At 35.0% G+C, this 12,796-nt stretch overlaps 1 protein-coding gene across 1 annotated transcript; it reads left to right on the forward strand.

Annotated features, from left to right (window-relative positions):
* The first annotated feature begins 4,155 nt into the window (after positions 1-4,155).
* On the forward strand, positions 4,156-4,839 carry LOC133838217 (protein Diedel-like). Its single transcript, XM_062269238.1, has one exon. The coding sequence runs from the start codon at positions 4,316-4,318 to the stop codon at positions 4,652-4,654; it is 339 nt and encodes a 112-aa protein (XP_062125222.1). The 5' UTR covers positions 4,156-4,315; the 3' UTR covers positions 4,655-4,839.
* The last annotated feature ends 7,957 nt before the right edge of the window (positions 4,840-12,796 follow it).

Here is a 12,796-nt window from a genome sequence, read left to right on the forward strand (position 1 = left end):
ATTTAATTCTCAAAGCCTATTTTGATTTCCTGCTTGAATAAAATTCATATATCAGAAAAACAGCAGCTTCACTTCACAGAGATCTTGTCGTGACAACAGAAAAAGTTTACAGCTTAGCTTTAAGGCCAAAATTGTAAAAATTTTATGTTAAATAGTGGCATGAAACTTATTATTTTTAATATCAGGTAAGGTGAATAATACATTGAAATTTATTAAACATTTTTTGTATTAATATTATTATGTCTTTTATTTTATGATTAAATTTAATCTCTACTCCATATATTTCAGAGCATTACTCAGTCGAGTATTGTTTAAGAATTGACTAACAATTCAGATATGATATATTTCCGTTCATATTTATTTAATTCAAACGGAATCGCACAACTCAATTTTGCAATTTGAATAAACTTACTTACAAAGCGTGTATTCGTTTTGTGTCTTGTTTTTTTTTGGGAGCTAATGTAAAGTCTGTCGCATAACTTACGTGCTAGCAAAGTCAGTCTAGCAAAGGCAGCCTCGAGCACCAGGCAAAGACAGATGTGTGCCTATGACACACCCAACACACACACTCACACTCACATTTACATTCACAGCGTATTCAAATCAGGGCGCGGAGACACGCCTTTCACTTTTTCACTTGCTTGAGTTGGCGAGGAATGACAGGCTCCAAACACACACACACATATATAGAGCTTATTGGGGACAGCTTCAGGCAGCAGTTGCCAACAATATCTGCAGCTTGAACTGAGCTCAACTTGTGCACAATAAACGGGCACACTTGACTCAAAATGTAAGCGATAATCCCTCGGGGCCCGTCGCATATATGAAGGTAAAAAAGTGCGCGTAATTGAAGTCTGCGCAGACACTGGAACCGAAGAGGAGGTGGAGGAGCAAATAAGCGGATGCTCCATGTGTGTGTGTGGCAACGTGTGACTGCATGTTTATATCAAAGTTGCGCCTTTTGCGAATGCCACTCAAATGGCCGGAGTCAGCGCCCAAGTCCTTTGAGCCGTGGCTATATCCTGTGTTTAATAAACTCTCGAGTTCCGACTCTCGAGGAGTCAGCGAACGTTGCCAGCGACCAAAAACTTTGTCGATATTTATCGAATTTCATAGCCGCCGGTTAAATGTTTGTCGGTTTCGCCAGCTTTCCCCACACACACACACACTCTCGCTATGGGTATGCGTGTGTGTTTGTATTTGCATTTGGTGGATGGCTATGTGGCGTCTTTGCTTTGGGAAACCCTAAAGATTCAGACGCTTCCTGAGCTCGAGTTTATGGCATGTATTGAGGCATGTTTTAAGTGGTTTTACAGGACGCGCCTCATTGCGTCTTGCAATCAATTTACTCTGCTCGTTACGTATACGCAACGTTTCGCAAATTGTTGCCACACACTAACACACACACAAACACATCGAGTGTAAGCGTGTGTGTGCTGCACAGGTGGGTGATTCGCATGCATTCATAAAAAATGTATTCATATTTTAACTAATATTTATCAATATATGTAATATGTGTATTTTTTTTGGCTTGGGTTTCGTATGAAAACGAGTTAGTATAATATTTCAGGGCGTTCTGCATATTTAGTGCTTATTATGGCGAAATGATTGTTTTCCCTTTTATCGAAACGCACATTTACATACAAAAACATTTACTCGCTGCTCTATTTACATGCAAAAGAAAACAAGGAAAGAATCTATGCTGCAGCCATAAATTGTATTCGTCCTTGCCTCAGCTTAACTTCAACAAAGCTGCCAAAGTTGTTAACTTTCAAGGTGAATGTCTTGAGTGAGTTCCTTCATAATTATTATTTGCATTTTCATTTAATGAAAATATCAAGCAATTCACAGAAATTGACAATTTATTCGATGTCTCAATAATTCGTCAAAAAAACAACAATGTTTACCGAAAGTACGAAATTGAAGAAGAATTTTCTGATATGAAAATGGTCATTTAACAATTTTGTAAATATTTTGTAAGACGATCAACTTTGACCAATTTTTCAGTTGTTGTACAAAAATTTCAATTGTGATTCACGTTTCTATTTGTAGTCTACTTTAATGCACTTTACTGCATTTAAAATTCTCAATGTTATTGACATAATAAAATAATGGTCATTGGAAAACTTTGTAAACATTTTTGTTAGTACACAAAATTGATGTAAAATAAATGATAAACTTTGACAATCTTATTTGGCTTGCACTAAAAAAAATGTCAAATTATTTGTTATTGACAATGAAATAGAGTGACTCACGTTGCACTTGAATAAATGTTATCATTTTTACTATAAAGTTAAATTATTTTTACTGGATGCGAAACAACTTTAAAAATACTTTTAATTTGCAAGCACATTTCCCCATTAAATGTTATGCATCAGTGCTTTAGGCCTTGTTAAGAACAGACTTTGCCTAAGCGGAGGACTCAGATAAGACAAGGGGGAGGGGAGGGGAAGGGATAGAAGGGCAGGCTGGGGACTGACTGACGCATTCGTATTATAATTTGCCGCTCACAAACACATGCACACACAAAAGGTGTCAGGGGCCTTTTGTCTGCTTGTCTTCCGCCTGTCAATGACAACAGCCAAAGTGTGCCAAAAAAACCAGCAAAGACTTTGTTAAGCAACCAACCTCTTCCCTCTCCCCACTTCTTGCCACACAGACCTTCGACCTTCCTCAACCCACCGCCACCACCACGCCCACATCGAAGGGCTGCTTCTTATGAAAATGCCAACGTGGCGACGAGACGGGTAAAATTGTGTGAAAAATTCAAATCGCTTTGGCGTTGGCAGCTCTTTGGCACATTTGCTTGCCGGTTATGTCAGACATAATTTAAGCCCGGTAAGGCTTTTTTGGACAACAATGGGCTCGATTTTTTGGGGGCCATAAGCTAAGCTCTGCGCTGTCTTCGTTGACCCTGACGACCAATCGATTCGCCAGACCCCAAGACGTTTTCCAACTGTGTCACTTGAATGGGAATTTGACGCCCAAGAGGAACACTCGGGTTAATAGGGTTGATTAGGGCTCGACTTGTGCTGGATTATTGCGTAACCCCTTTGGCTTGACTTCTTGCAGCAATCGAGCACATATGTGGAGAATCTCACAGCTATCTTCTGGTTATAAATCCCAATTATTTGGTTATATAGCTGAATGACGTCATCCAGATAAAATAAAAATGTGAGGTGTTAAACATGTGTTTAGTATTATTAGCATTTATCAAACTGGTATTGTAATCTTACATTATGTAAGATTAATTTGTTTCTTATTTAATATTTGCAATATTTATTTGTATATTACTTTAAATATTTATGTATATGTGTATCATCAACAAGCTTTAGATTACAGGCTTAGTTTCGTTGAATTGTTTGGGAATTATAAATGTATGATGAAATGCCCCAAAAATGCATCCTCATTATTTTATTACATATAAACATTTCTGCATATGCAAAATATAAAAAAGATGCTAGGTAGATAAATCTGAAGATAAGATATAAGATATTAACGTATGACTCAAAGTGTGTGTACAATTTCTTTCATATAAATTGTTGGCGGTTGAAATTATTTTCCAGAAGTTAAGCAACATCTCTAGAGCTCGTTGCAGCAATGAATCGAATTGCAATAGTTTTGCTTATCGCCTGTTCCTTGACATACATCAGTATTGCCCAAGCGGACTGCTGTCGAGCATCTTTAACACTCTCCTATACTGTGATTAGAGGAAATTGTGCTGATGCTGGTGGTCACAGTGGGACAAAAGGATGCACGATTACAGTTTGTGCAGATGGCAGACCTCAGGTGGGAACGTTTTGTGGACGTGGTTCGTGCAACATATTTGGTTGTGCCTGTAAGGGAGGTTGCATTACCGGGAAATATCTGCAAAGTTTCTATGATGTCAACAGAGGTCGCAAGATCCGCGTCACCGATATGAGTTGGAATACATAACAAAGTATTTTTTATTATTTAGCACGCTCAGTTTTAATGGTTATTCAAATGTTACTCACATAATTTTGTTTAAACTTTAAAGGTTTTGACTCAATAAAATCTAATAATGTATGTGCCTTATTAAATATTTGTGCATCTTTAATTAATAAACACAATTTTATCATTAACTATAACATTGGGTAAAATGCTCTGACACATCAGAAAAAGCAAATGAAACTTTCACTGAAATTTTCTTATCACAAGCCACCAACTGGCATCCAAATTTCAAATGTTTTTACTTGGAAACAATAACGTAGTTGTAAAAAAAACTTTTCTATATAAATAGTGCGTGGATAACTTCATTTTGCAATACAACTTCATTGGCTGTAGAGGGTCAACCATGAGATCAATCGCCATAATTGTGACTTTTGCCTGTATCCTGGCTTATATCGACCAAGCTCAAGGCGAATGCTGTCGTAAATCTTTAACTGTGAGCTATTCTGTAGATGGAGGCAAATGTAATGATGTTCCTGGCGGTCGTAATGTTAATCAAGGATGCACGATCACAATTTGTGCTCATGGCAAGGCTCGGAGGGGAACCTACTGTGGATATGGATCGTGCAATATCATTGGATGCGGCTGCAAAGATGGTTGCATTGAAGGACAATGGCTGCAAAGTTTCTATAATATCAACAGAGATCACAGTATCCAAGTGGCTAATATGAAGTGGAATTTGTAATCTATATATATAAATAAAAGTCGTGTTAGTTACGGCTATACCGATATGGCTAAGAATTTGTGAGGAGGTAGCTTTGTGCCAGGAGAAGACCATAGGATACCTACCAAAATCGTCTTACGTAGATATATCATTAAAAGAGTGGTGTTCAAAATCGTCTTTCGGCAGAGCATTTACTAATTGTTTCGATTGTTTCAGCAGTATTGCGTCGACATCTATGTCAAAATATAAACTCAACGTTTAACTCTCATTAGGTTGAACCAAGAAATTTATCAAGTGCTGATTACAGTCGGTTTGTCATCTGCGTTGTTTGTTTTTGCGCTTGATAAAACTTAAGTGAAGAGTACAGTAACAATGAAATGCAGTAACAATAATTTTAAATAAACAACTGCAATCAATGTTGGGTAAAACCCCCTGAAATTCTTTTATCACTGAGACCCCAGCAGCGCAAAGTATCATTCGCATTTCGATTACGTATTTCCGACAGTGCGGTCACAAAGATTGAATGTGATCTTAATTAATATTAATATGGTTGGCTCACATTTGATTCATTAGTATGACGTGGAATTAGCAACCCATGAGTATAGTATTTGGATTAGCATTGCGAAAAACCAAGTTATTGTTGTGAGATCTTCCGATAAGAAAATCTTATTCAATAAATACATCATTACATCAAAATTGGTTCAGATTGTTTTAATTTTACTTTGTAGCGTTGGGAATGAAAATGCAATCAATGTTGGCAATAACCCACTACATCTTTCTTATCACTGAGACCCCACCAGCGCAAAGTATCATTCGCATTTCGATTACGTGTCGATTACCTTTCCGACAGTGTGGCAACAAAGACTGAATGTGATTTTTAGTAATATTAATATGATTGAAAATATGGAATTAACAACCGATGAGTATAGTTATTGGATTAGCATTGTGAAAAACGTAGTTATTGTGTAGTGATCTTCCGATAACAAAAACTTATTCAATATATACATCATTATTGGTGTTAAAATTGTAATAGATTGTTTTTTGCTTTGTAGCGTTGGGAATGGCATCAAGACTTAACAGATATTTTCAAGTTACTCAAGTGACTTCATATGTACGGGAAATCACCTGAGTTTATTTATTTGGTTCTTTAAGCATTTATATTTTTCATATAAATAGAGGGTAGCTCATCAACCTTTGGCAGTAGAAAATCATTCGACGATGAGATCGATTGGAGTAATTGTCCTTTTTGCTTGTTTTCTGGCCTATATCAGTCAGGCTCAAGGCGAGTGTTGTCGTGCGTCATTAACTATGAGTTATACTGTCGATAATGGGAGCTGTGGAGATGTTGGCGGACACAGTGGCGGAAAAGGATGCACTATTACGATATGTGCCGATGGTAAACCCCAGGTGGGAACATTCTGTGGACGTGGATCGTGCTTTCTTTTTGGCTGTGCTTGCAGCAACGGTTGCATTACTGGCGACTGGGAAAAAAGTTTCCGAAGTGTTAATGCCGGTAAGACCATAAATATTATAGACATGGTCTGGAATTCATAAGGAAAAGAGTATATCTTTCCGAGAATCATGAATGAAATCATGTACATATTGCATACCTATGTTACAAACCAATTACAATAAATAAATGGTATGGCTGAGTATAATCAAAAAATTATATTATTTAATGCTTAAAAAAGAGCTGAATTTTAAGAAAAACATTTTTCTTGCGAATCGATAGAAAAAAACATTTATAATATATTATTTTTCTTAAAAAAAATAGTATAAACAAAGAAAAGTCCAAGGTCGAAGGTAGATCCCTATTCCTTGGCTTTTTTCTTAACTAGTTTTTTCTATCCTGTTGGTACATTGTATTATTACACGAGATATTTAAAGGATTAAATATCGATCCGACTAGAAAATAGCCGAAACGATTGTGTATGACATTTAAAAGATAAAGTCCCGTAATGTCAAAAGAAATGAGATATTCTTATCAATGTACAATGTAGATTCCATGCATTTGCACTTCTCAGAGCACAGGTGATATGTGCAGATGGCAAACTGTCGACTGCATGTTTCTACATTTCAGCTCCATTTATCCCCTATTGCTTAAAGAAACTAAAACAAATTTGTGCAACATTTTAGTCGCATCTCGTGCAGTGTTTTTTCCGTGGGAACGTTTTGTGGACGCGGTTCGTGCAACATATTTGGTTGTGCCTGTAAGAGAGGTTGCATTACCGGGAAATATCTGCAAAGTTTCTTTGATGTCAACAGAGGTGTTAATATCCGCGTGACCGATATGAGTTGGAATTCATAACAAAGCATATTTTATTATTTCAAAAGTTCATTTTTTAATGCGTGGTTATTCAAATGTTACTCACGTAATGTTGTTTAAATTTTGAAAGTTTTGTCGCAATTTGTAATGAAAAAAAGAATAATTCATACCTAAAACTATGCTATATTACAAAATATATTCTAAGAATGTATGTGGCTTATTAAGTATTTGTGTAACTTTCATTGCTAGAGTTGACGTCGGTTTTATCATGAAACATCAACATTGGCTAAAATGTTCTGACACATCAGAAAAAGCAAATGGAACTATCATAGAAACTTTTTTATCGCAAGCTACCAACTGGAATCCAAATTTCAAATGTTTTTACACGAAAACTTATTTTTTCCATATAAATAGTGCTTGGATAACTTAATTTTGCAATACAACTTCGTTTGATGTAGAGGGTCAACAATGAGATCATTCGCTATAATTGTGACTTTCGCATGTATTCTGGCTTATATCAGTCAGGCTCAAGGCGAATGCTGTCGCAAATCTTTAACTGTGAGCTATTCTGTAGATGGAGGCAAATGTAATGATGTTCCTGGCGGTCGTAATGTTAATCAAGGATGCACGATCACAATTTGTGCTCATGGCAAGGCTCGGAGGGGAACCCACTGTGGGCATGGATCGTTGCATTGAAGGACAATGGCTACAAAGTTTCTATAATATCAATATAGAACACCGTATCCATGTGGCCAATATGAAGTGGAATTTGTAATATGTATAATATAACATAAGTAGTTCATGCAAGAACATCGAAGAAATTCAAAATTACAATAATTTTAATTTTTCTTTTTTTATTTTATCATATCTACATATATAGTATACATAAAAGAAAGCCGTGTTAGCTACACTATTTATAACTCAAGAGCAGCTTTACAGATATGGTTGAAAATTGGTGAGGAGTTAGCCAGGAGAAGGAGATAGGATATATTGTCTCATGTAGAAAAAATCGTCTTACGGTAGAGAAATTACTGATTACTTCAGCAGTATTGCGTCGACATCTATGTCAAAATAGAAACTTGACGTTTAACTTCCATAAGGTTGAACAAAGAAATTTATCAAGTGCTGATTTGAACCGATTACAGTCGGTTGGTCATCTGCGTTGTTTGTTTTTGCGCCCGATAAAATTTAAGTAAAGAGTACATAACATATGCACTGAAATTGCAGAAACGTTGGGCAAAACCCCCTGAAATTTTCTTATCACTGAGACCCCGATTACAGTCGGTTGGTCATCTGCGTTGTTTGTTTTTGCGCCCGATAAAATTTAAGTAAAGAGTACATAACATATGCACTGAAATTGCAGAAACGTTGGGCAAAACCACCTGAAATTTTCTTATCACTGAGACCCCAGCAGAGCATTTGGATTACATGTCGATTACTTTTCAGATAATGCGGCAACAAAGATTGAATGTAATCCTTATTAATATTAATATGATTCATTTGTATGAAAAGCATTTAGCATTTCGAAATCTCTAGTTATTGCTTAGTGATCTTCCGAAAACATAAAAATATTCAATAAATACATCATTAGTGGTATTAAAATTGTTATAGTTTGTTTTATAGTAATTTTGAAATCATTTGAGTTTACTTACTTGCTTTGTTGAAATTATGTGGTAAATATTGATGTCATTCCCAATGCGACAAAGCAAAAATTATATACATATAATATATGTATATATTTTTCACATAAATAGAGGGTAGCTCATCAACCTTTGGCAGTAGAAAATCATTCGACGATGAGATCGATTGGAATAATTGGGAACCTTCTGTGGACGTGGATCGTGCAATCTCTTTGGCTGTGCCTGCAAAAAAGGTTGCATTACTGGCGACTGGTATGTATTTCTTTCTGAGTATCAAAAATGAAATCAAGTATATATTGCATACATACATCCCAATGACAATAAATAAATGGTATGTCTGAATATAAATACCATATGTTATTTAATTATTATTTATTTACTATTCTACTTAAAAAAGAGTAAGAATGCAACAGTCGAGTGTACTCGACAGTGAGAGATAAAAGCAATATATTTTGCGATATTATACTCAAAATATACCAATTATACTGCAAAAACACTAAAAATATACCAAATGATATATGTGGTATATCGATATAACACCGCATTCAAAATAAACCATAGATGGCACAATATACCAGATTGTCAGCCAAAGCAATTAAGACCCCTAGTAAGTAGGCGTTTTTGCCCATGCAAAAGTATTTCTTTAATAAATTTCACAATTTTTATCTGAATACGCTTGTTATTCGCTTTTATTGATTTGCGGGGGCGGAAGTGGGCGTGGCAAAAATTTTAAATAAACTTGATCTGCGTGCAAACATAACAAATGCTGTCGTAAAAAAATTATAGCTCTTTCTCTTATAGTCTCTGAGATCCAGTGTTTCACACGGACAGACGGATAGACACACAGACGGACATGGCTTGATCGTCTCGGCTGTTGATGCTGATCAAGAATATATATACTTTATAGGGTCGGAGATGCCTCCTTCTACCTGTTACATACCTTTCCTGTCGGCACAAAGTTATAATACCCTTCTACCCTATGGGTAGCGGATATAAAAATCTCGTGTATCATAAAGTACTTAAGTAAAGAGCAACATATGTACTGAAATGCACAACAAATGCATTTAATGTTGGGTACAACCCACTGAAACTTTCTTATTACTTAGAGCCTACCTTTGCGACAGTGCGGCAACAAAGGTTGAATGTGACCTCTATTAATATTAATATGATTGAAAATGTGGAATTAAAAACCAATGAGTATAGTATTTGGATTGGCATTGCGAACAACCTAGTTATTGTTTAGTGATCTTCCGATAACAAAACCTTATTCAATCTAATCATTATTAAATTGTTATACATTATTTTTAATTGTTATACATTAGTTTTAATTGTTATAGATTATTTTAATTTCACTTAATAGCGTTTGGATTGCAATCAATCATTCCTATCATTTACATTTCGATTACGTGTCTATTACCTTTCCGACAGTGTGACAACAAAGATTGATTATTATACCCACTACCCATAGGGTAAAAGGGTATTATAACTTTGTGTCGGCAGGAAATGTATGTAACAGGTGGAACGAGGCCTCTCCGACCCTATAAAGTATATATTCTTGATCAGCGTCAACAGCCGAGACGATCTAGCCTTGTCCGTCTGTCCGTCTGTGTGTCCGTCCGTCCGTTTGATCACTGGATCTCAGAGACTATAAGAGAAAGAGCTATAATTTTTTTTGACAGCATTTGTTATGTTTGCACGTTTGTTTAACATTTTTGCCACGCCGACTCCCGCCTTACTATAGTAGTTATGATTCCTGAAAATTTGGTTGCTATCAGATAAAAATTATCGAAGTTATCAAAGAAATACTTTTGAATGGGCAAAAACGCCTACTTACTGGGGGTCTTAGTTGCTTTGGCCGACAATCTGGTACATTGTGCCGTCTATGGTATATTTGGAATGCGGTACTATATTGATATACCAAATATACAATTTGGCATATTCTTAGTATATTTACAGTATATTCGGTATATTTTGAGAAAAATACCGCAAAACATATTGATTTTATTCAAAATGGGTAGCGGGTATCTCACAGTCGAGTAAACTCGACTGTAGTTTTCTTACTTGTTAATATGATTGAAAATGTGGGATTAACAACCGACGACCAATTTTAAAAATAAGAAAAGGCTCTAAATTATTACTTTTATTAGAACTAAGAATGGTTTTGGAATTTTTTTTTTGTTTTTTTTTCTTTTCTGATAATTGCAAAAATTAACAAATTCGTACGCAACAGCATAAAATGAACGAATTTATATATTTTATCGTAAAACAGATCACGTTCCTAAAATCGATACTAGCCCTAAAAGTCACCAAAGCTTTAAGATTAACGTCCACTTATTTTTAAAATTGTTTCAATTTAACACTCTCCTATACTGTTATTATACATTATTTTTAATTGTTATACATTATTTTAATTTCTCTTAATAGCGTTGGGAATTCAAATGCAATCAATATTGGGGAAAACCCAGTGAATCTTTCACTGAGACCCCAGCAGCGCAAAGTATCATTCGCATTTCGATTACTTGTCTATTACCTTTCCGACAGTTTGGCAACAAAGTTTGATTAATATGATTGAAAATGTGGGATTATCAACCGATGAGTTATTGGATTAGCATTGCGAAAAACGTAGTTATTGTTTAATGATCTTGCGATAACAAAAACTTTTTCAATATATGGGTAATTCTCTGACGGATGTCGCGTGCGACCATCTTTTCTGTGAAAAAAAAAACATAACCTGAAACAATTTTAAAAATGAGAAAAGGCTCTAAATTATTGAAACTTTTAAAAATGAGAAAAGGCTCTAAATTATTACTTTTATTAGAACTAAGAATGGTTTTGGAATTTTTTTTTTTTTTTTTCTGTTCTGATAATTGAAAAAATTTACAAATTCGTACGCAACAGCATAAAATGAACGAATTTATGTATTTTACCGTAAAATAGATCAAGTTCCTAATATCGATCCTAGCTCTAAAACTAGCCAAAGCTTTAAGATTAACGTCCACTTATTTTTAAAATGGTTTCAATTTATGTTTTTTTTTTTTTTAACTGTAAAGATGGTCGCAAGCAACATTCGTCAGAGAATTACCCATATTACTCGTGTTAAATTGTTATATATTGTTTTAATTTTGCTTTGTAGCGTTGGGAATGCACAGTGGGCGATTTGGTCTCGCTAGCGGCATTTAATTAATAACTTCTATACTAAAATAGATGTCTTCAGAAGGTTTTTTTCACTGATCAAAGAAAAGTCATAGATTTTTTTAAGTTAAAAAATTTTTTTTAAACATTTCTTTTTATTTTTTTTTAATTAAAAAAAAAAATATGTTAAATATAAAATTTTGTTTCATTTTTATTTTTTTAAACTTCAATTAACAAATTTCATATATACACTTTATCTAAAAAATGATGGAATGATGGAAAAAAATGGGATAACTTCTGAGTGCAATACTAAAAAAAGATCCCTTTTTGGTACTAACACTGTGCCTAAAAAGTACCATAGTATGCGACTTGTGAAAAAATATCAACGCTTTTTAAATTTCAAAATTTGTATTAAATGCCGCTAGCGAGACCAAATCGCCCACTGTGGAATGGCATCAAGACTTAGCAGATAATTTCAAGTGACTCAAGTGACTTGATAAGTTCGGGAAATCACGTGAGTTTATGCAATTATATTTTTCACATAAATAGAGGGTAGCTCAGCAACCTTTGGCAGTAGAAAATCATTCGACGATGAGATCGATTGGAATAATTGTCCTTTTTGCTTGTTTTCTGGCCTATATCAGCCAGGCTCAAGGCGAGTGCTGTCGAGCGTCTTTAACTATGAGTTATACTGTCAATGGTGGAAGCTGTGGTGATGTTGGCGGACACGGTAGCGGAAATCGATGCACTATTACGATATGTGCCGATGGTAAACCCCAGGTGGGAACATTCTGTGGACGTGGATCGTGCAATCTCTTTGGCTGTGCCTGCAAAAATGGTTGCATTACTGGCGACTGGGAGAACAGTTTCCGAAGTGTTAATGGCGGTAAGGACATAAATATTCTAGGCATGGACTGGAATACATAAGGAAAATAGTATATCTTTCCGAGAATCATGAATGAAATGTACATGATTTTGCATACCTACAAACAAATTACAATAAATAAATGGTATGGCTGAATATAAACAAAAAATTATGTTATTTAATGTTTAACAAAGAGCTGAAATTTAAGAAAATCTTTTTTCTTGCGAATCGATAGCAAAATATATTTATAATTTATTATT

The sequence above is a fragment of the Drosophila sulfurigaster genome, chromosome 2R, assembly GCF_023558435.1.
Source record: "Drosophila sulfurigaster albostrigata strain 15112-1811.04 chromosome 2R, ASM2355843v2, whole genome shotgun sequence".
In the NCBI taxonomy this organism is placed as follows: Eukaryota; Metazoa; Arthropoda; class Insecta; order Diptera; family Drosophilidae; genus Drosophila; species Drosophila sulfurigaster.

Bases quoted from the DNA above. Each gene is read 5' to 3' on its own strand.
- LOC133838217 (XM_062269238.1), top strand. From the start codon at position 4,316: ATGAGATCAATCGCCATAATTGTGACTTTTGCCTGTATCCTGGCTTAT.